The sequence below is a fragment of the Eumetopias jubatus genome, unplaced genomic scaffold (genome assembly GCF_037043125.1).
Source record: "Eumetopias jubatus isolate StellerSeaLion01/CBP00866 unplaced genomic scaffold, mEumJub1_p1.0 scaffold_11, whole genome shotgun sequence".
NCBI classification, from domain to species: domain Eukaryota; kingdom Metazoa; phylum Chordata; class Mammalia; order Carnivora; family Otariidae; genus Eumetopias; species Eumetopias jubatus.
The window spans coordinates 86030200-86057041 of NW_028274817.1; the positions used below are offsets into that span (position 1 = coordinate 86030200).

At 43.8% G+C, this 26842-nt stretch overlaps 1 protein-coding gene across 2 annotated transcripts in view; it reads left to right on the top strand.

The window, feature by feature from the left end:
• Window positions 1–2049: 2049 nt before the first annotated feature.
• Window positions 2050–26842, top strand: part of SYN1 (synapsin I) — a 48227-nt gene continuing 23434 nt past the window's right edge. For both annotated transcript variants that reach the window (XM_028113471.2, XM_028113472.2), the window contains exons 1-5: window positions 2050–2426; window positions 13441–13498; window positions 13607–13698; window positions 16112–16268; window positions 16442–16531. In XM_028113471.2, the coding sequence (XP_027969272.1) occupies window positions 2050–2426; window positions 13441–13498; window positions 13607–13698; window positions 16112–16268; window positions 16442–16531 (774 nt within the window). The remainder of the gene's footprint in view (window positions 2427–13440; window positions 13499–13606; window positions 13699–16111; window positions 16269–16441; window positions 16532–26842) is intronic.

Here is a 26842-nt window from a genome sequence, read left to right on the forward strand (position 1 = left end):
GGGTCAGGTGATCATCTTGACAGATGAGGAAACCAAGTCTCAGCAGGGTTAAGTCACTTTCCCAGGGGTATCGTGGAGGTCTATTTTGAGCTTCAAGCACTCTGACTCTAGACTCCACACCTTTACTACCTTGTTTAAACGGACCAAGGATTTAAAGAATAAAGAATGAACAAATGAATAAGTGGATGATTCACCTGAAAATCCTGCAGGCGGAAGAGACTCCAAATCTGCCTATTTCTTACCGTATCTTCTTCTACCTCACTTGGTCCACCATCATCACTCACTATGGCCCACAAGGACCTGCTCAGTCTGGTCCCTGCTAACCTCTCTGACCCCATCTCCTGCCACAAGCCCCCCTTGCTCACTTTGTTTCAGCCACACTGGCACCTCTTTCTAGCACATTCTTTTTTAAAAAAAAAATGCATAGATCACAAAGTGAACATGGCCTTTTGGGAATGAATTGGAGGTCTTGGATTCCTTCATCTGTAAAATGGGTATGTTTCCCACCCCATAGTATTGTTGTAAGGGTTGGATGAAACAATACACCTAAACAGCTTAGTTGGGTGCTGTCAACAAATGATTGTTTTTAAATGGATTCATGCTTTCATTGTAGTCAAGATCTTACAGGAGCTGGCAGGATGGCTTCCACAGCCCCCCTCTGCCTGGACTATAAAGGTCATTTGCTCATGTGGCAAACATTATTTGGCACCTACTGTGTGCATACCCTAGGATGGGTCTGCCTCTGTCTGTGGAAAGTTCTCCGGTGCAGGGGAGACAGCCATGGGCACTGATATCAGGTGGTTATGGTGGGTTTTGGCTTATCCAGGGCAGAGCAATGGGGGCATACAGACTGAGTGTGTGTGTAGGGCCCTGGGGGCGCGGGGGGGGAACGGAGATGGACATACATCAGGTCTGGAGTTCAGGGAATGGGTCTGTGTGGCAGATCTAGGTTTATCATGATCGTCTGTGGGTATGTGATTTGTCTGGGTGTGCATGTTCGTGTGAGTTTCCTTGGGTCTCTGTGTGTAAGTGTGGTGCCTGTGTGTGTATGTGTAGGCATATATGCATGCATGCCCATGTGTGTTACCCTGGGCTTGTGTATGTCTGTATAGATACCTAGATCAGAGTGTTCTCCGTCTGTACGTGCCTCCATGTGTTTCTTTACTTTTGTGTGTGTCTATATGTATCTCCACGTGTGTGTCATTCCTGTGTGCCTCCAGGCCCCAGCAACCCAGGACAAGCGTGTGTACCCCACCCAAGTGTTCAAGTCTGCCTGTCTGATGCCGTCTATGCCACCCCAGCACCCTCTCTCTGCCTAGCTGAGCCCATATAGATATAGGAAATTGATCTCCCCTCACAGGGTACTGCTTGTGACCCCCATCTGTCGCGGTGAGGATGTTATTTCTCCACTTTTGAGTCTCTGCGTGTGCCTCCATTCCCCCCCACCCCCCCACATGCCTTCTGTGGTAAATATCAACACTGGAAACTGAGTATCTGCAGAGAATCCTGCGTGTGGGTGCGACTGGGTGTGAAGACCAGAATGAGGCGGGGTGGGGGTCTTGCCTGACCACTCACCCCGACCCTCCCGACAAGTATCTACCCCGCCCCCACTCCCCAAATTGCGCATCCCCAATCGGACGAGGGGGAGGGGAAATAGGCTGCGGCGTGGCGCGTGCGCACTGCTGCTTTCAGCACCACGGACAGCTCTTTCGCCCCCGCCTGCCGGCGCGTGCCACCGCCTCCCCAGCACTGAAGGCGCGCTGACGTCACTCGCCGTTCCTCCCCAAACTCCCCTTCCCGGTCGCCTTGGTCGCGTCCGCGCCGCCGCCGGCCCAGCTGGACAGCACCACGAAGGGCGTGAGATAGGGGGGTACGGGCGCGACCATCCGCGCTGCGGCGGCGGCGACTCAGCGCTGCCTCAGTCTGCAGCGGGCAACCGAAGAGTCGCGTCGTGCCCGAGAGCGCAGCAGTGCTCCTGGGCCCCGCGCGGTCCGCCCCCGCGGCTCCTGACCCGACTGCTCCTAGGACCCCCTGCCCCGCGCCGCAGCCATGAACTACCTGCGGCGCCGCCTGTCGGACAGCAACTTCATGGCCAATCTGCCAAATGGGTACATGACAGACCTGCAGCGCCCGCAGCCACCCCCGCCGCCGCCTGCTGCCCCCAGCCCCGGAGCCACGCCTGGTCCCGCGACTGCCACTGCCGAGAGGGCCTCCGCGTCCGCCCCTGTGGCCTCTCCGGCTGCCCCTAGTCCCGGGTCTTCGGGGGGGGGTGGCTTCTTCTCGTCGCTGTCCAACGCGGTCAAGCAGACCACGGCGGCCGCGGCGGCCACCTTCAGCGAGCAGGTGGGCGGAGGCTCTGGGGGCGCAGGTCGTGGGGGCGCTGCCGCCAGGGTGCTGCTGGTCATCGACGAGCCCCACACCGACTGGTAAGCCACTGCCGCGGACGTCTTCCCGCGGGCCTGGGTCCCCAGATCGTTCCACGACGAGCACTTACCAAGCACCGCTTGTGCGCCAGGCACCTGGCCCCCTAGCCCAAACCCTTTTCCTTTAAATTATTATGCTGGGTGCTTCCTGTGTGCCCCGCCCTTGCCCCACACCCAGCCTTCTCGATCCATACAGGGAGCAGTTATCGGGCGCCTGCTGTGTACCTCCTTCCCAAAAGCCTTGGCTTCCGTATATCCTGTGAGCATTCGGGAGCCTAATGTGCCTTGCCCCCCCCCCAACCCTCACCCCAAAGGCCTTGTCCTTTAATGGATCTTGTGAGCATTTATCAAGTACCTAAAATGTGCCTTGTCCGGGAGCCCTTCCCCAAAGCCTTTGGCTTCCATGAATTTTGTGAACATTCATTGAGAGCTTGCTATGTGTCTTGTCCCCCTCAAACCTTGTCCTAAGGCCTTCTCTCTAACAGATCTTGTGAACATGTACCCAGGGTGTGGTATGTGCCCCATCCCAACCCTCCCCCAAAAGACCCTTTAAGCTATTCAGAGAACATTGATTGCCTGCTACGTAGCTCTTCTCACTGAAAGTGTTGCCTTTAATGGATCCTGTGAGCCTTTATTGAATGCCTTCTGTGTGTCCCAACTCTAAGTTCCCTCTCCAAGGGCTTATTTCTCTAAAGGATCTAGAAAGCATTTATTAAATGCCTGGCGTATGCCCTACCTCCAAACCCCTTTCCAAACATATTTTGCTCAAATGAGTCCCATGAGCATTTTTTAACCTTCTGTGTGTGACTCATCTTCAGACTCTCCCCAAAATCCTTTTCCTCCAGTGGATCTAGAAAGCATTTATTGACTGCCTCATTTGTCCTCCATTCTCAAGCTACTTCAAAGACCTTTCCTTTGGTAAACCCACCTAGCATTTATCACCTGCCTGCTGTGTGAGCCTTCTCTAAAGCTTCTTTCCTCCAGTGTATTGAGCAAGCATTTATTGTGTGCCTGCTATTTGCCCCATCCCCAAACCCTTTCCCCAGTGGCTTCAGTCTGCATGTGTTGAACACCTTCTGCATGACCCAAGGTGTTCAACACATGCATAGACCTTAGACCTTCTCCATAAAGGCTTGCCTCCAGTTAATACAGTGGTCAAATATCTAACACTTGTTGTGTGCACCATTTCAGTCCTCTTTCCAAAGGCCTTTTCTTTTTAATCACCCCTTGGAGCATTCGTGGAGCACCACCGTGTGACTGATTCTATGCCCTCTCCACAAAAGCCTTTCCTTTCATTGATGGAGAATCAAGCTTACATAGATCAAACTTCTGCATCCCCATTCCCCTTCCCCGAAGACGTTTCCTCCAATGGATCCAATGATTTTATGCCCACCCCTAGCTCCCCCCGCCCCAGAAAGACCTTTCCTTTTAATGGATCCAGTGAGCATTTATTTATGTATTGTATGCCAGGTGCTCAATTCTAATCACCTTCCCCCAAAGGCCTTTTCCTCCAGTGGCTCCTGTGAGCATTTATGGAGTGCCGTCTGTGTGCTCTATGTTCACACCTTCTTCCCAAAGTCTTTTTCTTTTAGTGGATCCGGTAAGCATATATGCAGTGCCTGCTGTGTGGAGGGAGTAGACACCCCTTCCTTACCCCTAGAAGAAACTGTGCTGGTCATAAAGCCTCTCCCTAGGGTCCTTTCTTTTGATAAATCTAGAGCCCAATTTATAAAGATTACCCCTTTTCCACTCCCCTCAGTTTCCCAGGATTCCCTCTCCCAATCTTAAGTCCGTACCCCAAAATGTCTTTCTTCTACTTAAGCCAGTGAACACTTACTGAGTTCCTACTATATAAGAGCCATTCTCAACATCTTCTTTCCAAGTCTGAAAGTTGCTGCCCCGTCTCAAGACCTCTCTCTCCAGGGGTCTATTTCAGCCTAAATTTATTGAGTACCAGCTTTTTACTGGTTAGATCACCCCTCCCCCCAGGAGCCTTTATCCAGCAGCCTTTCTCTATTCAGAGCCATTTATTCATTCTACAGGTATTTATTGCATAGTTTCCATGTGTCAGAGTGTGGGAGGCATCCATTTAGCATTACTATATACTAGGAAGAACCCTCCTTCAGTTCCCCTTCCTTCTAACCCCAACCACCAGCTGGATTCTCTATACATTTTCTCCATTCAACCCCACAATCGTTTAATAAGCAGTTATTGTATACTAAGGACCCCATATTCAATGCCTCTTTCTCTCTCACTCTTGAAGCCCTGATTCCCCTTCGACCATCTCCATCTGACCTTTGACACTACGCAATCTGGAAAGCTCACAATGTGCACCTACTGGATTCTGGCTAGGTCCCCTCCCGTACTTCATAGCCATCTTTCCAACTGCTTCCCCCCCACACACAATTAATCCAAAGAGCATTTATTAATCTCTGACTATATTCTTTTCAAACAACCACATCCCTCTTTTCTCCATCAATCCATAAAGCAGTTCTTGAACACGTACTATAATTCCTCCACCAACACCCACCCACACAGGAGCCATCTTCTTAGCTAAATTTGCTCATTGAAGTCAACAAACCTTAATGGGGCCCCTGCTGTATATTGGTAACCACTCTCCTTTAGACTTCACTTCTCCACTCCTATACTCCAGGAAGTTTCTTTGCTGCGTTTTCCTTTGTTCCATCAAACATTTATTAATCATCTACCAAATACTGACAAGACCCTCCCCCTTTCCATAATTACAACTCCAGTGTTTTCCATTTTTTCTAAGTTGTCCAGCAAACATTTATTGAGCTCCTGTTAAATTCAGTGAAAGATTCTTCCCTTTCCCTTCTGCATCTCAGAAACGCCCCCCCCCCTTATCCCAGCAGCTGCTCTAGTCTTTTCTTCTAGTCAATCTAGCAAATGTTTATTTAGTGTCTACTATAGATGGGGTGGGATGGACAAAGGGAGAGGGCCTGTGTATGCACACTAGGCTCAGCGTGGGGAAGAGAGACCTCTACATCACCTGCCTGCAGATATTGCAAGTACCAGCCGAGCTTTGGGGATTTCAGCCTAGAATAAAGGAGCGTTGTGCAAACTCCGTAATGGACTGTACACCTAGATAGAGTCTGACACCTTTTCCATCAAACTTCACCACTCTCACTCTTTCCTGGGTCTCAAGTCCTCTGTGGCTCACGGTTGCAAACTCTGAGCTGAGAATCATCTCCCCTTTTTAGAGATAATTTAGCCCACTGGGAGGGTGGGTCACCTATAGGCTTGTGACCAGCACTTCATTTTCTTTATGCAGTAGTATAAATTAAAATAGAATCTAACAAGAATATATTACACATAGTAAGTGGAATTATTACTATTTAGTGGAACTGTTACTCCAAGAAATAGAATCAGCAATGTATGCCATATATTATATATGACATATGCTGTATCATGTATTTGCTATATAATAGGTTTATAGTATATAATACATATATATGTGTATGTTTTTCTTCATGAAATGGGATAAAATAGAACAGGAAATATTAGACTCCATTGCACATAGTAAAGGTAATCATTTACTGAAACTTTCATTCCAATTATATATGTATGTTTATATACCTTCTAGGTACATATACACTTAGTATGTAATATGCAATATATGGTATGTTACATAAGCCATACTATATTATATTTGCTGTATAACATTAGAGGTGTCATGTATATATTACATATATAGGGTAGGTTATTGTGTATCTATGTATATAGTGGGTTATATAAACTATATCTCTTCTTGTGGCTTCTTTTCTTAGACTTCCCTGGAAGCAGGCCCTGAGACTCTGAGGTTTGTGTGCAGATTTATTGGGGAGAGCTCTTGGGAACACCACCTGTTGCGGGGGAGGAGTGAGGGAAGCAGGATTTAGCAGAGGGAAAGGTTGAGCTATGATGCAGCCACAACAGAAGCCTCAGCCCATCCTCTGGGGGAGCTCTGGAGCTAGGATGACCCTTCAGAGTTACCTCCATTGAGGCGGGGTATCCAGGCTTCTGTATTCTTACATCAGTCAATCCTTAGGTGCAGGCTACCCCCTGGAAGGAGGCATAGTCTTGGGGAAGGCAAATCCTTGCAGCAGAGGGCAATTCCCAATGAGGGACAGCACCGTGAGCCTTCAGCAGCAAATCTCCCCAGAAGCTGGGAACTAGATGTGAAGGCCTGAAGGTGAGCGGGGGTGGGGGGGGGGGAGGTGAGGATCTGAGGGGAGCACAGAGTCCACTCCTTGTACTGCTCAGATTCACTTACTTCTTAGAGTAAGTTCGCCCCATCTGGGCACAGCATTTCTGGGATTGTAATTGGTCTGGTTTTCCAGGGGAAGCTTGAAAGAGCACGGTTAGTGGGATGGACCGTAGACTCTACTGCTGCCGTTAATAAAAGTGGCAGAAATAAATGAGAAGCATTGTCTCCTTCCTTCTACTATACATTCCAGGTTCCCCTCACCCTCAGCTAGCGCCTCTCTTGGTCTCAGTGGCTTACCTGATGAGTGACTCATTCCCTCATCCTTGAGGGATCCCTGAGCCCTTGGTCCCCATGCCCTTCCCAGGCTGTGGTTGCTGTCCTTGTTCATTTCCCTGCAGAGTTGTGCAAGGAGTACTCACAGACAGCCAAGTGGATCGCCTGGGTGCCAAACTTATCCCCCCCCACCCCCACTCCTGCCTTGTAAGAGCAGCCCCACCTCCTCCTGATGTTCAGGGTCACATACCCCTGCGAAGACAGTGATTCATTCCTCTTCATATCCATCGGCATGTGAAACCTAGGTGTCCAGATGGCATCCGTAGCTTAGAATGTAATAGGATTCTTGCTGTGTTCCCTGGTAGCAGTGTTCCCCCTTGGAGAACCAGGACCTCTAACCTTGCAGAGCCTTAAGGGGATGAGAAGCACACATTCCAAAAGTGGATCACTGGGATTGATGGTAAGCTGGGCCTCTCCTACTTTCACCTCCAAGTTCCCAGACCCATGTGTTCTACCTACTGGGAACACAGCACAAAGAATGGGCCGTCGATGTAGGGTGTTTTGGAGGATGGTGCCCCATTCTTTCATGGTATCATGTCCAAGCTAGGATCTTAGCTGTGGCTAGTTGTTCAAGGCCAGCAGCTTCTGGGTGGTGTGGTATATAACATCATCAGTTGACTCCATGGTCATGGGCCCACTCTGGCACCTCCTTTGCTGTCAAGTGTGTCCTTCCGTTTGATGCAGTGTTATGAGGGATCTCATACTGGTGGGTCAAACATTGTGTAAGCCCTTGGGCAGCGATACTGGCTATGGCCCTGCAGTCAGGAAAGGCAAACCCACATGTAGAATATTCCGGTCAAAATGAGTCATCCGTCTTTCCAGGGTGGAAAGGGCCCAATGGAGTCAGCTTGCCACAAAGTGGCTAGTTGGGCTTCTTAAGGGATGGTGCCATGTCACAGGCTTAATGTTGGTCTCTGCTGCTGGAAGATTGGATATTCAGCAATAATGCCATAGGTTCCACTTAGAGCCTCTTATCTCTGCTCCTCTTGCTACTTCATTCATGTGCCCATCTGCTAGCGCTGGGGTGGCTGACTTGAGAGGCTGGCTGACATCATCGGGCTGACTCATTCTGTCTACCTGGTTGTTTAGTGCCGCTTCCATTGTGGATGCTGTCTGGTGGGTGTTAACACACAATGCACAGATCTTCACTCCTCACTTTTTGCCCACTCCCATGTCCACCCACATTTCTGTGTCCCAGACCTCCTTGTCCTGATCTTCTTTTTTTAAGTTTTTATTTAAATTCCAGCTAGGTCATACACAGTGTAATATTAGTTTCAGGTCTACAATATAGTGATTCAACACTTCCGTACATCACCCGGTGCCCATCACCTATTTCCCCCATCTCCCCGCCCCTCCTCTGGCAATCATCAGTTTGTTCTCTATAGTTAAGATTCTGTTTCTTGGTTTGCCTCTCTCTCTTTTTCATTTTGCTCATTTGTTTTGTTTCTTAAATTCCACATGTGAGTGAAATCACGTGATATTTGTCTTTCTCCGACTGACTTATTTCGCTTAGCATAATACTCCTTGTCCTGATCTCCTAATATTTTTCCTTCAAGGCCTCTGATCAGCCAAGCCACCCATCACTGCCCATCAGTGAGTATATATTCTAATCTTGGGCCATTTCCCTTTCCCTGTTAAGTAAATTACCGGGGGCATAGCCCGAAGCTCTGCCCATTGGGAGCTCTGCCACTGTCTTTCAGGACCACTCCGAGTGGGGCTATAGTACAGCCCCTGTCCCTTTTTTGCTTCTCCCCACATACCAAGCCAGTCCATTTGTGACCCAAGCTTACGCTTTTTCTTCCTTCCTTCATCCACCGATTGTAAGGAGTCCCCTTGGTGAGCTGAGGGAGTCGCTAGGGCACCAGCGTGGATGATACGGGCATCGAGATTACCTGCTCAGGCAGCTTGCTCAGTCTGGCTTGAGCCTGATCCCAGCCGCGGGGCCCATCTGATGTTATTACTTGGTGGGCCCGCAGGACCCAGCTCACGATGGGGCACCTGGAGGTACAGTCACTTGGTGCCCCATAGTCAAGCATTCTGTCTCTTCTGGAGCCCAGGAAGTGTTTCTCAAGAGTCATGTAATTCTCTGCTGCAGATGGCCTGGCCTTGCCCCAGAACCCCAAGGGCCTCCCACTCAATCTTCCCGTAAGCTCCCACACTGCATCTTTTCCCACTACTGACTTATCCGGTATCATAGGATCTGCCAGGTCATATGGCCTAAGTGGAAAGACTGCTGGCACCATAGTCTGGATCTGCTGCTGAGCCCTTTCTGCTCTGGCTCCCATTCAGGGATGGCAGCCTTAGGTTGCACCTGAAAATGAATCAGAGCAGTATCTCCAGGTGTAGAATATGTTGCCTCTAGAACCTGAAGACACCTACCAAGTGTTGTGCGTTTTTTCTCATGGTGGGAGGTGTGAGATGCAATGCTTTGCCCTATTATTTGTGGTGGGGGGTTGTCCTGGGCCTGCATTAGACCACTGTACCCCTAGAACTTTTACTAACGCGGCAGGCCCCTGAGTCTTTGTAGGGTTGATCACCTACCCTCTGGAGTGCATGCGTCTTACCAAGACAATGTGCTACTCATCTCTTGCTCATCTTGCCCAATCAATGTGATGTCACTGATACAGTGGTCCAGTGTGACATTCTGTGGGATGTCCAGATGGCCCAGTGCCTTTGGACCATATGATGACCCAGGGTGAGAAAGACAGCATAGGCCCGTGGCAAGACCATCAACAAATGTTCTTGTCAGTCTCATGTGAACATGAAATGTCGCAGATCCTCTTTTCTGATTAGAACAGAAAAGAGTGCATTCAGGAAGTCAGCGGCCACCTGCCGGACCTGAGGTCTGCTCTGGCAAAGTACAGCTGCTTCCCTCGGGGATACTGCTTGGTCGAGCTTGCAGGAGTCTACAAACATTCTCCAGGAGCCAAACTGGTCAATTCAGTGGGAGATATGATGGGACTAACACCCCTGCAATCCTTTAGATCTTTCAAAGTAGCGCTAGTTTCCACCATCACCCTTGGGACAGATATAATATTAGCTTGGATTTGCTGACTTGATCAGGGGAGGGGTGTGCAGTTCCAGAGACACCCATTTGGACCTCCCCACTACAATAGCTCTTACCCCACAAGACAAGGAACCCACGTAGGGGTTCTGACAACTACAGATATGTCCAGTTTAATTAGGCATTCACGGACTGGGGAAGTGACCACGGGGTGGACCTGTAGACCCAGTGGACTCACTTCAAATAGGACCTGGGACAGGACTTCATTTACCACCTTTCCACTACTGTGCTTCTCAGCATGGCTGGTGCCACTCTTACCAACATATTCCTTATTGATTTTGTAAGTTGGGTAGATCCTCTGGGCCTTCCCATAGAACAGTCAGCTGATGAGTTTCCTAGACTTACATAGTATGTCTTTTCTAACATGTCTGCTTCGTTGAGTCCTTTGATCCTTTTTTCCACAGTCTGCCATGGAAGATCTGGCATTTCCGCCAGTGTGGACCACTGTTTTCTCCAAGCTTCCACAAGTCATCCAACAGTGTATCGGCAACATCTCCTAGAGTCCTTGCCAGGGTTTTAAGTTCTGCGTCCTGGGAGAGTGCTCCAACGTCATGTTCCACCTCTCTGGTCCATTGTCCTTAGGAACCAATTTCATGCATACTTTTACAGCTCTTGTCAGTACATATTGGCCAGATTTTTCAGCTTCTGTGTATTATTTCTTTCCTTCCTTTGCAAGCTTAGAACCTCTCCAATCAGGTGTGCTAGGATTTGACTCTGCTTATTGATCTGGTTGCTAAGAGGGGAAGGGGGTAGGTTCTGAAAGGGGCAAGCATTGTTTTATAAGGCACCTGCTTCATTTAAGGCCTCTGTATTACCTTCAAGCAGAGGAAAGGTCTACATTCTAACAAGGAGGAGGGAGCTGCTTCTGCAGGCCCAGTGGGTTCAGGTGAATCAATAAGTTTGAGATGTTACATGCATCTTCCCGGATATCCCTACCCCAAGTCTAAAGGCTTCACTTGTCCTTTTAGGGCCCTGATCATGGCATAGGAGATGTGCTAGGCCTGAGAACTCAACCTTCTCTGAGGTCTTGCTACACTTATGATTATGCCCTAACCTCCTGGGTCCCCCCCTCTGTCTGCCCTCCAGTTGCAGAAGATTGGGGTTTCCTTAAATGTAGCCAAGGGGGTCCTCTGGCTTTCACATTTTGCTTTGGATTAGCGATTACTCACCCTGAACATGTCACATATTTCTTCAGCTAATCGATGGTGTTTAGCAAATAGTCACTGGAGTCTGCTTACCATTTCCCTCACGCCTCTCAAGTGCCAGGGATATTTCACCAACTGGTGCATTCCCTTCCACCAGTATCTCATTACAGTTCACTCTCAGTAAAAGTTGCTGCTACCCCCAAACCCCAGGGGCCCACCCTGTAATTCTCACACTCATGAGAATGAACTGCGCACTGCCTCTTTTCCCACTACTGACACGTCCAGTATCATGGAATCTGCCAGATCATATGGTGCAAGTGGCATCCTGCCAGCACCACAGCCCAGACCCGCTACAGGGTGCTTTATATTGCTACAGCATGTTAGGGGCTATCCGTGCTCCCCCCTCCCCGACAAATGATGGTTCCTCATTGCCTGCTGGCTGCTGGGTGACCCAATTCCAGAATGGCGTTAGAGTCTTTTTTTTTTGTACTTTGACATCTCTGGCACACTGGTTTAGGTTGGGTTCTCAGGAAACAGATTTTGAGGCAGGCGTTTGTATGCAGGAGGCTTGCTGGGGAGTGCCTTTAGGATCAATGCCTGTAAGGAGGGCAGGGTTGGGCAGAGGGGGACGCTGGTCCACAATGCAGCTGCATCAGAGGCCTCAGCCGATCCTCGGGGGACCTCTGGGGGTGGATGGTCCTTCAGAGTCAGCCTATACTGAGGCAAAGAGGCCAGCCTTTGTACGGACTCATAGACCAGATATAAGACATGGGCGGCCTGAAGTAGGTATAACCTTGGCTAAAGCAGTCCTCTATGAGAGAAGACAGATCCCAGTGGGACATAGCCCTCAGCTGTCAAGAGCTGATATTCAGCGTGCATTGGCCATGAAAAGGACATCTGAGCAGAGCACCACAGTATTCACTACACTTATGGTCAAAAAAGTTTGAAATATGGAGCGCCTGGGTGGCTCAGTCGGTTAAGCGTCTGCCTTCGGCTTAGGTCATGATCCCAGGGTCCTGGGATCGAGTCCTGCACCGGGCTCTCTTCTCAGTGGGGAGTCTGCTTCTCTCTCCCTCTGCCAGCCTTTCCCCCTGCTTGCTCACGTGCTCTCTCCCTCTGTCAAATAAATAAATAAAATCTTTTTTAAAAAGTTTGAAATACAGTGATATAACCTACACTCATCATTATTTTATAAGTGAAAAATGTGCAGGTCTCAGAGAAATTCTCTTCCAACACTTGTGAGAGGACAGTGTCAGTAATGGAGTGTGTGTGTGAGAGAAAGGCGGCGGGGGGGGGGGGTAGGGAGGGAGAGAGAGGGAGAGGAGAAAATGGCTGTGCTTGGGGTCTTTGGGGTTGGTCAGTGAAGTCTCCAGGGCCTGTCTGTGCTGTCTGTGTCAAAGGCAAGCCTGGGAGTGGCTCCTTTCGTCATCCTTCTTGCGTGTGACACCTGACTGGAGATGAGCTTCCGTGTGTAGAGAAGCCTGTTGGGTCGGAATCCTGGGCCTGGGGGAGGATGCCACTGGAAACCAAGCCCAGCCGGTTGGGCCCAGGGAGAGTGACATGGCAGTTCACACTGCATCCGCTGTTGCTCCTACCCGTCTTCCCTCCTGTGGCTTCCCCTCGCCCTCAGCCGCATCCCTCCCCGCGCCCATCATTGCTGGCCGGGGGCTTCCATCCCTAGACCCACCGCCAGCCTGCCCCCCTTGGTCTGCTCCTCCTTTTTTATATAGCTGCCCACCCACAGTTGGGCCCCTCACAGCGCACAGCCACACACGGACAAGTGTGATCCCCCATGGGAAAGGGCCAGAGAGCAGAGAGATGCTTCAGGCCGCACAAGCAGACACAGGCAACTGAGGCATGCCCGGGCACACTTCATATACACATATTCTCTACGGGTTTGTTTTGCCATTTACGAACCTCCATGCAATTCCAAAGTACATTAACGGCTTATGAAGCCCTCCACCTTTGGCAAAGCTTTTCAAAAACATTTCTGGTAGCGGTGTGATGAGCAGACCACGCTCTGGGGAATGCCTGCCTGCCGGCTGTGATTTGAGGACTTAGTTTAGAGTTCACAATGTCCTCTGACATTTACACACCTCCATGAGCGATCACAACAGACTTTATGGTACCCAAAGCACTGTTGAGCTTGGCAAAGTGTTTCAAAAATCACGAAGCACTTTATGGCTCTGAAGGGGCAACAGGGTCAAAGGACTGGCCTGGGTTTTGTCTTCCTGAGATTGACGGCTGCGCTCTGCTTTTCCTCTCCAGGGCAAAATACTTCAAAGGGAAAAAGATCCATGGAGAAATTGACATTAAAGTAGAACAGGTTAGTTGGGGCAGATGGACCTGGGGGTCAGCTGTCCAGACCGAAAACTGGATGGTTGTTTTTGTGTGATGTGGGTGAATCACGGATTTTTTTTTTTCTCCTTCCTAGGCTGAATTCTCTGATCTCAACCTCGTGGCTCACGCCAATGGTGGATTCTCTGTGGACATGGAAGTTCTTCGGAATGGGGTGAAGGTCGTGCGGTAAGTAGAGAAAGGTTAACTTGGTGTTATGGGAGAGGAACAAGGACTCCCTTAGAGCTGAGGGAGAGCCCCCACTTCCCCATCCATCCTTCTGTGAGCAAGAACTTAGGTATTTTACAATAGCCAAGATATGGAAACAATGTAAGTGCCCATTAGTGAATGAATGGATAAAGAAGATGTGGTGTGTATACACTATGAAATATTATTCAGCTACGAGAGAGAAGGAAATCCTGCCATTTGCAACAACATGAATGGACCTTGAGGACATTATGCTAAGTAAGATAAATCAGACAGAGAAAGACAAATACTGTATGATATCTCTTGTCTATGGAATCTAAAAAAGCCAAACTCAAAAACAGAGTGAAATGGTGGTTACCAGGGGCTGAGGGGTGGTAGAATAGAAGAGATATTTAGGGGCGCCTGGGTGGCTCGGTCGGTTAAGCTTCTGCCTTCGGCTCAGGTCATGATCCCAGGGTCCTGGGATTGAGCCCCGCATCGAGCTGCATATCGAGAGTATCGGGCTCTCTGCTCAGCGGGGACTCTGCTTGTCCTTCCCCCTCTCCCTCTGCCCCTCCCCCTGCTCATGATCTCTCTGTCTCTCTCTCAAAATAAAAAATAAAATCTTAAAAAAAAATAGAAGAAATGTTTAAGGGTATAAACTTGCAACTGGTAGATAAGTAAGTCCTGGAGATCTAATGCACAGTATAGTGAATATAGATAACGTTATTGTATCATAATTATCAAACTTACTAAGAGACCAGATCTTAATTATTCCCACCACAAAAAGGAAATGATAATTATGTGACACGATAGAAGTGCTAAATAACGCTACAATGGCAATCCTATTACAATTTATAAGTGTGTCTAATCGATGTGTTTTACGCCTTAAACTTACACAATGTTATATGTCAATTTAAAAAGAAATTGGGGGGGCGCCTTCTTTCTCTCCTTCTGCTGCTCCCCCTGCTTCTGCTCTCTCTCTCTCTCTCCGTCAAATAAATAAAATCTTAAAAAAAAAATAAAATTAGTTACAGAATGTGGGAAAATAGCTTCTCTTCTGCAGAGCCAAGAATCCTAGCAGACCACAAGCCAAACTTTTTTTTTTTAAGATTTTATTTTATTTATTTGAGAGAGAGAATGAAAGAGAGAGAGCACAAGAGGGGGGAGGGTCAGAGGGAGAAGCAGACTCCCCGCTGAGCAGGGAGCCCGATGTGGGACTCGATCCCGGGACTCCAGGATCATGACCTGAGCTGAAGGCAGTCGCTTAACCAACTGAGCCACCCAGGCGCCCTAAACTTTTTTTTTTTTAAGAGCTTTTTGGGTAACTTTTTTTTAAAGATTTTTATTTATTTATTTATTTGTTTGTTTGACAGAGAGAGACACAGCGAGAGAGGGAACACAAGCAGGGGCAGAGGGAGAGGGAGAAGCAGGCTTCCCGCTGAGCAGGGAGTCCGACGCTCGGCTCGATCCCAGGACCCCGGGATCAGGACCTGAGCCGAAGGCTGACGCTTAACGACTGAGCCACCCAGGCGCCCCAAGCCAAACTTTTTAGTTATTAAATCGGCAAATATTTCTTGAGAATCTACTGTATGCCAGGTGCTGCCCTCAGCATTTTATATTCAGCAAATATTTATTGAGCTCCTATTGTGCACCAGGACCTCTTGTATATGCTGAGGACCTGGCAGTTAACAAAACCGACCCCCAAAAAGAGCCCCCACCCCCCCAAAAACCCCTCTTCCCTCATGAAGCTTATATTCTACTGTGGGATACATACAATAAACAAATCAGAAAACATAAAGGTGCTAAGAAAAAATATATAGCAGCAAAAGGATATAGGAATCGTTGGATGGTGGAGGGGTCTACAGTTTGGATGAGGAAGGCCAATATTGTGACAGACATTTTTTTAAAGGTTTTATTTATTTATTTATTTGAGAGAGAGAGAGAGAGAGAGCACAGCAGGGGGAGTGGCAGTGGGAGAGGGAGAAGCAGGCTTCCCGCTGAGCAGGGAGCCCGATGGGGCTCAATGCAGGGCTCGATCCCAGGACCCTGGGATCACCAGATGGGGAAAGTGTGGAAAGGATGCTGGTGTGGGAGGAAACAGCTTGTGTGTGTGTGCTGAGCTGAGCAACCACTTCGCAATTTCTAGGAGCTGCGGAGATTTAGAAACCTGTTTTTTTTTTTTTATTAAGATTTTATTTATTTATTTGACAGAGAGAGAGAGAGGCAGGCAGAGGGAGAGTGAGAAGCAGGCTCCCCACTAAGCAGGGAGCCCGACGTGGGGCTCGATCCCAGGAAGGCAGACGCTTAACTGACTGAGCCACTCAGGTGCCCCCGTAGAAACCTGGTTTTTGTTCTAAGGGTGGTGGGGAGCTCTGGGGGCATATCCTTGACACCTCTTCCCCTGCCACCACAGGTCTCTGAAGCCGGACTTTGTGCTGATCCGCCAGCACGCCTTCAGCATGGCACGGAACGGGGACTACCGCAGTTTGGTCATTGGGCTGCAGTATGCTGGGATACCCAGCGTCAACTCTTTGCATTCTGTCTACAACTTCTGTGACAAGCCCTGGGTGGTAAGTGACAGGAAGGGCGCTGCTGGCGAGGGACTGTCTCGTGCATGCATGCATGTGGGAGCTCAACATCGCTGTGATTTGGGGGAGCTGAGAAAGCCTGAAGCTCGGAATCCCAGCTTGGAGACTCTGTCCCGGTGAAGGGCATGCTGACCCATCTCTCCTGGCTCTCCTAGTTCGCCCAGATGGTTCGACTGCACAAGAAACTGGGGACCGAGGAATTCCCTCTTATCGATCAGACCTTCTACCCCAATCACAAAGAGATGGTGAGTCTGGGGGACGTAGGTTGGGCAGGAGGGAAGAGCATCGTGTGTACTGCGACCTTACTGCGAGTGGATGCGTTAGCAATGGCAACACTGTCAGGGAGTGCAGCCGCTGTGTGCTGTGGAGGGTGAAGTTGCTTCGCGACAGGGTTTATTAATACCATGGATTTACTGATGAGCTTACAGGTGTGATTTCAGTCACTCATCCCGTTTCTTATAGTATCTTTTCTCAGCAGTATTAAAAATCGGCTTCTACTGTAAATAAACAGATGTAATGTAATGAATCAGACTATATTACATATAGAAATCAAGTCATCGTTACTAATATTAGCAAATATTCTTCCTGTAGAAATGTCACCAATGTTGCAAATTAGGACTGGCAATGAAAATCATCAGTAGCGATGTTATAAATTAAATTGCTTACCAATAGCAATTGAATTGTGGGTTACTATTGTAATAAAATATAATCACCAATATTACAACTTCTCACTAATACTACAAATTACTGTTATTGGTGTAAATTATGAGTACCCGTGTTATGAATCAGATTGCAGTTCCTAACAAATTGAATAATCATTACTAGTGTCATTGAAGATTATTAACTATTATTACAAATTATGCTCTAATATAAATTATAAGTCTCTGTTTTGAGTTATATTATACTTAATAGAAGTTGCATTATCATTACTAATATCATCAAATATTATAACTAATATTACAAATTATTGCCAATGTTACAAATTAAGATTACTAAGATAAATTATGAGTAACTATGTTTTGAATTATCTGATAGCTTCTAATAGAAATCATCATTAATATGGTTAACACTCCAGTTTATATTATGAATAATTACTAATATTAAAGTTATGATTACTAATATAAATTATGAGTACCACAGTTATGAATCAAATTTTAGTTGCAAATAGAAATTGAATCACCATTACTGATGTCATCAAATTTTACAACTAATTTTATACATTTTTAACAATGTTATATATTATGTTTGCTTATATAAATGATCATCACCACTTTTGTGAGTTAAATTACAGTTAAATGTCCATATTGACCCAATGTTACCAACTTGGTTAAATAAACATTGATATTAATATTAAAAATTCTTACCAGCATTACAAATTATGGTCACTGATATAAGTTAACAGTGCTATGAATTAAGTTTACTTACAGATGAAGATCAAATCATTAGTTCTTAGGAAACCCAATTTGGTTATCATTATTATTATCCCACATTCTTTGAGAGACAGAATAGCTGATTGTGGTTGAGAGCATGGACTCTAGCCAGAATTTCCATATTCTAGCATATTATATATACTATATTCTATATAGTCCTAGCATATTACTTAATGCTCTGTGCCTCAGTTTATCCACCTGCAAAATGTGGGTAATAATAGTTCCTGCCTCACAGAGTTGGTGTGAGAATTAAATTACTTAATGAATGTAAAGTGGTTAGAACAGTGCATCTGGTATATATTAACTGCTCCCTAAGTGTTAACAAAGTTCCCTTCTGTTCTTAATTTGTTGAGTGTTTTTATCATGAAAGGATGTTGAACTTTGTCAAATGTTTTTTCTATATTTATTGATATGATCATGTGGGTTTTTTTCCTTTATTCTATGAATATGCTGTATTACATTACTTGAGTTCCATGCAAGTTGAGCCGCATTTGCTTAACTGGGCCAACTCTCGCTTGGTCTGGTGTATAATCCCTTTTAGGATTCAGTTTTTAGTATTTTGTTGAGAATTATGGTATCTATCATCAGAAAGGATATTGATCTATTGTTTTCTTATGATGTCTTTGGTTTTGGTATCAGGGTAATAGTAGCCTCACAGAATGAGATGGATAGTGGTCCTTTCTCTTCTATTTTGGGGGAGAGTTGTGAAAGATTAGTGTTAATTCTTTTTAAATACTTGTAGTATGCACTGGTAAAGACATCAACATCTAGTCCTGAGCATTTCTTTTCTTTTTTTAAGATTTTATTTACTTATTTGATAGAGAAAGAGATAGCATAAATAGGACAGAAGGGCAGAGGGAGAGGGAGAAGCAGGCTCCCCGCTGAGCTGAAGGCAGACGCTTAACCGACTGAGCCACCCAGGCACCCCCTTCCTGGGCATTTCTTTGTAGGACATTTATTATTATTATTATTACTAATCTAATGTCTTCATTTATTATAGTATTATTCAGATCTTCTGGTTCTTCTTGAGTCAGTTTTGGTAGTTTGTGTCTTTCTAGGAATTTGTCCCCTTCATCTAGGTTTTCTAATTTATTAACATAACAGTTGTTATAGTAGTCTCTTAAATTTCTTTTCATTTCTGTAAGGTTAGTAGTTAGGTCCCCTCTTTCATTCCTTATTTTAATAATTAGTTTTCTCTCTTTTCTTTCTTAATCTAAAGGTTTATCAATTTTGTTGATCTTTTCAAAGAACCAACTTGTGGTTTTGTTGATTTTCTCTATTGTTTTTCAGTTCTCTATTTCATTTATTTCCACTCTAATCTTTATTACTTATTTTTTATTGAAGTATAATTAACATGCAGTGTTAGATGTTAGTTTCAGATGTGCAGTATAATGATTCAGCAATTCTGTACCTCTCTCAATGCTCATCCAAGATAAGTGTACTCTTCATCCCCTTTATCTATTTCGTCCACCCCCCCACCCATCTCCCCTCTGGCAACCACCAGTTTGTTCTCTGTATTTAAGAGTCTAGGGGTTTGTCTCTTTTATTCTTTTTGTTTCTTATTTTAATTTAAAATCGATTAATGAACATATAGTGTATTACTAGTTTCAGGGGTAGAGCTTAGTGATTCATCAGTTGCATACAACACCCAGTGCTCATCCCATCAAGTGCCCTCCTTAATGCCCATCACCCAGTTCCCCCATCCCCCCACCCCCCTCCCCTCCAGCAACCCTCAGTTTGTTTCCTAGAGTTAAGAGTCTCTTATGGTTTGTCTCCCTCTCTGATTTCGTCTTTTCCCCTATGTTCATCTGTTTTGTTTTTTAAATCCCACATACGAGTGAAATCATATGGTATTTGTCTTTCTCTGACTTATTTCACTTAGCATTAACCTCTCTAGCTCTGTCCATGTCTTTGCAAATGGCAAGATTCCATTCTTTTCTATGGCTGAGTAATATTCCATTGTAAATATATACCACATCTTCTTTATCCATTCATCTATCGATAGACACTTGGGTTGCTTCCATATCTTGGCTATTGTAAATAATGCTGCAGTAAGCATAGGGGTGCATATATCTTTTTGAATTAGTGTTTTTGTTTTCTTTGGGTAAATACCCAGTAGTGGAGTTACTGGATCACATGATAATTCTATTTTTAATTTTTGAAGAGCCTCCATACTATTTTCCACAGTGACTGCACCAATTTGCATTCCCACCAACAGTACATGTGAGTGTTCCTTTTTCTTCACATTCTTGTCAACACTTGTTATTTCTTGTGTTTTTGATTTTAGCCATCCTGACAGGTGTAAAGTGATATCTCATTCTGGTTTTAATTTGCATTTCCCTGATGATTAATGATGTTGAGCATCTTTTCATGTGTCTGTTGGCCATCTGTTATGTTTTCTTTGGAAAAATGTCTATTCAAGTCCTCTGCCCATTTTTAATTGGATTATTTGTGGGCTCTTTAGTGTTGAGTTGTCTGAGTTCTTTGTATATTTTGGATATAAACCCCTTATCAGATTAACCCCTACTGATCTGAAAATATCTTCTCCCATTCAGTAGGTTGCCTTTTTGTTTAATTGGTGGTTTCTTTTGATGTACAAACGCTTTTTATTTTGGTGTAGTCCCAATACTTTAATTTTGCTTTTGTTTCCCTTGCCTGGGGAGACATACCTACAAAAACATTTCTATGGCAGATGTCAAAGAAATTATTGCCAGTGTTTGCTTCTAGGAATTTTATGGTTTCAGGACTCACATTTAGGTCTTTAATCCACTTTGAGTTTATTTTTGTGCATGGTGTAAGAAAGTGATCCAGTTTCATTCTTTTGCATGTAGCTGTCCAGTTTTGCCAATACCATTTGTTGAAGAGATTGTCTTTTCCCATTGTATATTCTTGCCTCCTTTCTCACAGATTAATTGACCGTGTAGGTGTGGGTTTATTTCTGGACTCTCTATTCTTTTCCATTAATCTACATGTCTATTTTTGTGCCGGTACCATACTGTTTGGATTACTACAGCTTTGTAATATATCTTCAAATCTGGGATTGTGATACTATCAGTTTTGTTCTTTTTCAAAATTGCTTTGGCTATTTGGGGTCTTTTGTGGTTCCATAGAAATGTTAGGATTATCTGTTCTAGTTCTGTGAAAAATGCTTTTGGTATTTTGATAGAGATTACATTAAATCTGTAGATTGCTTAGGGTTGTATGGACATTTTAACAATAATTGTTCTCCCAATCCATGAGCATGAAATACCTTTCCATTTGTTTGTGTCATTTTCAATTTCTTTCATTAGTGTTTTATAGTTTTCAGAGTATAGGTCTTCCACTTCCTTGGTTAAGTTTATTCCTAGGTATTTTATTATTTTTGGTGCAATTGTAAATGTGATTGTTTATTTCTCTTAATTAGTTTCTTAGTTTCTCTTTCTGCTACTTCATTTTTAGTGTATAAAAATGCAACAGATTTCTATATATTAATTTTGTATCCTGTGACTTTTCTGAATTCAGCTATCAGTTCTAGTAGTTTTTTTGGTGGAGTCTTTAGGGCTTTTTATATATAGTATCATTTCATCTGCAAACAGTGAAAGTTGTACTTCTTCCCTACTAATTCGGATGCCTTTTATTTCTTTTTCTTGTCTGATTACTGTGGCTAGGACTTCCAGTATGTTGAATAAAAGTGGTGAGAGTGGACATCCCTGTCTTGTTCCTGATCTTAGGGGAAAAACTGAGTATGTTGTTAGCTGTGGGCTTTTCATATATGGCCTTAGTTATGTTGAGGTATGTTCCCTCTAAACCTACTTTGCTGAGAGTTTTTATCATGAATGAGTGTTGTAGTTTGTCAGATACTCTTTCTGCATCTATTGAGATGATCATATGGTTTTTATCCTTTCTCTTGTTAATGTGATGTATCACATTGATCGATTTGGGAATACTGAACCACCTTGCATCCCTGGAATCAATCCCACTTGATTGAGGCACATGATTTTGTTAATGTATTGTTAAATTCGGTCTGCTAATATTTTGTGGAGAATTAATGCATCTATGTTCATCAGAGATACTGGCCTGTAGTTTTCTTTTTTGTTGTGTCTTTATCTGGTTTTGGTATCAGGATAATGCCAGTCTCATAGGATGAATTTGGAAGCTTCCCTTCTTCTATTTTTTGGAATAGCTTGACAAGAATAGGTATTAATCTTTATTCCTTCTTTCCTTCTGCTTGCTCTGGGCTTAATTTGCTCTTCTTTTTCTAATTTCTGAAGATGGAAGAACAGGTTATTGATTTGATATCTCTCTTCTTTTTAAAAATACACATTTATAACTATGAAATTCCCTATAAGCATCACTTCAGCTGCATACCTTATATTTTCATATGTTGTGTTTTTTTAATCATTCATCTCAAAGTATCTTCTAATTTCCCTAGTGGTTTCTTCTTTGACCCATTGGTTATTTATGAACATATTTACTTTCCACGTATTTGTGGAACTCCCCGTTTTTTTTTTTTCTGTTTATACTTTCTAATTTCATTCAGCTGTGGTCAGAGAACATACTTTGTATGATTTCAGTACTTTTACATTTATTGGGACTTGTTTTCTGGCTTTGTGCACTTGAGAAGAATGTGTATTCTGCTGTTGTAGGGTGGACTGTTCTATAGATGTCAGTTAGGTTTAGTTAGTTTATAGTGTTATTCAGGTCTTCTCTTTCTTTGTTGATCCTCTGTCTAGCTGTTTTCTCCATCATTTAAAGTGAGGCATTGAAGTCTCCAACTAGGGGCGCCTGGGTGGCTCAGTTGTTAGGCATTGAAGTCTCCAGCTATTATTGTTGAATTGTTTACTTCTCCCTTCGGTTCTGTCTTTTTGTTTCATTTATTTTGGGGCTCTGTTCTTAGGTACATATGTTTTTATCATTGTTATGTCTCCTTGATAGATTAAACTTTTTATCAATTTAGAATGTCCTACTTTACCTCCAGTAGCAATTTCTGTTTTAAAGTCTATTTTATCTGATGTTGTATGGCTACGTCTCTTTTGGTTACTATTTGCGTGGCAAATCTTTTTCCATCCATTTACTTTCACCTTATTCATGTCTTTGAATCTAAAGTGTGTCTCTTGTAGACAGCATATAATCAAGTGACATTTTTCATCCATTCTGTCTATATCTGCCTTTTATGCTCAATATTTTATTTAGCTGTTCAATATTTTTTATTTTTTTATTTTTATTTTTTTTTAAGATTTTATTTATTTTATTTTGACAGAGAGAGACACAGCGAGAGAGGGAACACAAGCAGGGGGAGTGGGAGAGAGAGAAGCAGGCTTCCTGCTGAGCAGGGAGCCCGATGTGGGGCTCGATCCCAGGACCCCAGGATCATGACCTGAGCCGAAGGCAGACGCTTAATGACTGAGCCACCCAGGTGCCCCTGTTCAATATTTTTTAAAGATTTATTTATTTATGTTAGAGAGAGAGAATATGAACACGGGGCGAGGGGCAGAGGGAGAGGGAGAGAGAATCTCAAGCAGACTCCCCGCTGATCACGGAGACCAACACAGGGCTTGATCTCACAACCCTGAGATCATTGAGCCAAAACCAAGAGTCAGATGCTTAACCCACTGTGCCACCCAGGCACCCTAGATATGGAGTTCTTATATGATGGTCTTTTTCTTTCAGGGCTTTGAATATGTTGTCCCATTGCCTTCTGGCCTCCAAGGTTTCTGATGAGAAATCAGTTATTAATCTTACTGAGGATCACTTGTATGTGATGAGTCACTTTCCTCTTACTACTTTCAAGATTCTCTCTTTGTCTTTGACTTTCATAAGTTTGTTTATGATGTGTCTAGATGTAGCTCTCTATAAGTTTATCCTATTTGAAGTTCAGTGAGTTTCTTGGATGTATAGATTAATATTTTCCATCAAATTTGGGAGATTTTCAGCCATTATTCCTTTCAATATTCTTTATTGCACCTTTCTCTCTACTCTGTCCTTTTGGGACTCCCATTATGTGTGTGTTGATATGTTTGATGGTGTTTCACAGGCCTCTGAAACTCTGTTCATTTGTTTATTTTTTTTTCTTTCAGTTCCTCACAATGGGTTATTTTGGTTGACCTACCTTCAAATTCATTGATTCTTTCCTCTGGTAGCTCAAATCTACTGTTGAGTCCCTCTAGTGAATTTTTAATTTCAGTTATTGTGTTTACAATTCTGGAATTCTATTATTTTATCATTTCTATCTCTTTATTGAAAGTCTTTATTTGTTAGAATACCATTCTCATACTTTCGGTTAGTTCTTTAGACATGATTTCTTTTAGTTTTTTGAAAATATTTTCAATAGCTGACTTATAGTCTGTCTGTTAATCCCAGTATCTGGGCTTCCTCAGGGACAAGTCTATTGGCTACTTCATTTTTCTGTTTGGGTCATACTTTAATATTTCTTTTCATGTCTCATAATTTTTTGTTGAAAACTTAACATTGTAGATAATATTACATGGCAGTTCTGGAAATCAGATTCTCTCCCCCATTCTGGGCTTATTTTTCTTGCTCTTTGTTTTTTTAGTGACATTCCTAAACTAATTCTGTAAAGATTGTATTCTTTGTCCTATATGGCCACTGAGTCTCTGCTTCATTAGATTTGTGGTCAGGTAATGAATGGCAGATATTTCTTTAAACACCTAGAACCATTAAGTCTCCAAGCTTTTGCTGATGGGCCCTGTGCACCTGTTGGAGCATGCCTTCAATGCTCTGGCAGGCTGTTTACAACTTTGACATAGCCTTTACTTCCTGGTTTTGCAGAGCCTCGAGGTCAGCCAGAGATCCTGAGCATGCACACAGCCTTATGCATATTTGTGGTTTTCTAGATTCCTAGGAATTTGTCAGTGCTTTTCAAAGCCTCCTATGAAGATATCCTTACCCAACTTTTCCTGTTAGGTTTTTCGTTCAACTTGTAATGTTTGTCCTAACTATAATCACTGCCTCAAGCACTTGCTATGTTAAACAATTGCTACTGATTGTTTTTGAAAAAAAAACCCCAGGGAAAGCTGTTCACACTAGGTGAACTCTGAGTCAAATCAAATAGACAAGGCCTGTGAATGGAGTTTTCTAGGAAAGTGCCAGACCGGTCAAATAAAGATAGCTCTCCAGGAATGGGACTTTGGAGGAAACTCCAACCCTGTTCTACTTCCCCTTCTGGCTGCTAGGCTGCTGGTTTTCATCAGGATTACAAGGCTGTTGATTTTCAAGGCTGTTGTGGAGGTAGGGAGAAGGGGATGGAAACAGGGAAAGTTCAAATGCCACAAAGCATACTGTTCTTACTGAGATTCAGCCATTTTTCTTGAATAGACGCTTCCTGAATTGTTATAAGCCTTTGGTCAATGTCTAGAGTTCTGAAAAAAGTTAATTTTGACAATTTTTGCCAGTATTCTCATTGCTTTTATGGAAGAGAAGATTTTTAAAGGCCCTTACTCTGGCATTTCCCCTGACATGGCTTCCAGACATATCTTCCTCTTTCCCAGCCCCAGCCCTAAGATAATAGTATTTCAAAGCCAGGGTATGGGAGCTAGATGTACTCATTGATACTAGAATATCTTTACCTCCAGGCCCTCTCGTTATATAAAGCTAAGAAATTTATATATATGGAATTTCATGTGTTCACACTGATACCTCTAATTCTAATCCAACACATCACAGGGTTCTGTCTAGCTTTCCCCCATTCTATACTTCTATTTTTCTTCTATAACAGTGAGAACCCTAGCCTCCAGTATCATCAGTGTGTTTACTCATTTGCTCAGTCCTACAATACATAGAATGTATTTTTAGAATTTCAACCTCCACACTACTATGAAAAACAAACTTAGCAAGGTAGAGCTAGAGATTTGTTTGCCCTTTTTAGGTCTTTAGATGAGGATATTTGGTCAAAGTACTGTATTCAAAAGTTTCTTGGTTTATTTTATTTTTCGTTCAACATGATTACATTATTCATTTTATTTCAAATATAATTAGTTTATCTTTGTATTAAATTTTAGTCTTTTCCCTATCTATGGCTTAATTATATATTTTTTCATGTAAGACATTAGCATGATTCCAGAAGTCAAAACATAAAAAGGCATACACGGATAAAATTTAAAACCTAGATAAAATGGATAATTTCCTAGAGAAACACAGTTTACCAAATTGACCCCATTAGAGCTTAACAGACCTGTTTCCATAAAACAAAAGAGAAAGTGAGTAAGAAACTACCTCATAAAAAAGCACCGGGCCCAGATGGTTTCACAGGAGAATTCTCCAAACTTACAGAGTAGTTAATCCCAATGCCAAATAAATTATTCCAGAGAACAGAAAATGAAAAGAAATTTCCACATGGTTTTTCTAAAGCAATTATAACATTGATTGCACTCAGAAAAGCATGGACTATTTTCACTCATGAATAGCAATGCAATAATCCTAAATGAAATTTTAGCAAATGAATTCAGAACTACATTAAGAAAATGATGTAGCATGACCAAGTAAGTGAGTTTCCTTCTGGGAATAAGGATGGTTCTTTATAGGTAATATGTTAATATAATACAACATAATAATAGATCTAAGGAGAAAATCATATGATCATTTCCATAGATATTATAAAAGACTTTGGCAGAATTCTGATATGATCATTCAAAAATAGAAGTCAACTGATAACTTCTTAACATGATAAAATTTGTATACCTCAATCCTAAAGTTATCATCAACTTAATGGAACACCATGGAAGGTATTTCCACTAAGATCAGAAACAAGGCAATACCCTGTCTCCACTCCTTTCCAACATTGTACTTGGAGGTATTAGGCCAATGCAGTTAGACAAGGAAAAAAAATTATAGATGTAAGATTGGGTAAAGAAGACACAAAAATATCTCTATTTTTTTAAAAGATTTTATTTATTTATTTGAGAGAGAAAGAGAGCACGAGAAGGGGGAGGGTCAGAGGGAGAAGCAGACTCCCCCAAGCAGGGAGCCCAATGTGGGACTTGATCCTGGGACTCCAGGATCATGACTTTTTTTTTTTTAAGATTTTATTTATTTATTTGAGAGAGAGAGAGAATGAGAGATAGAGAGCACGAAAGGGAAGAGGGTCAGAGGGAGAAGCAGACTCCCCGCCGAGCAGGGAGCCCGATGTGG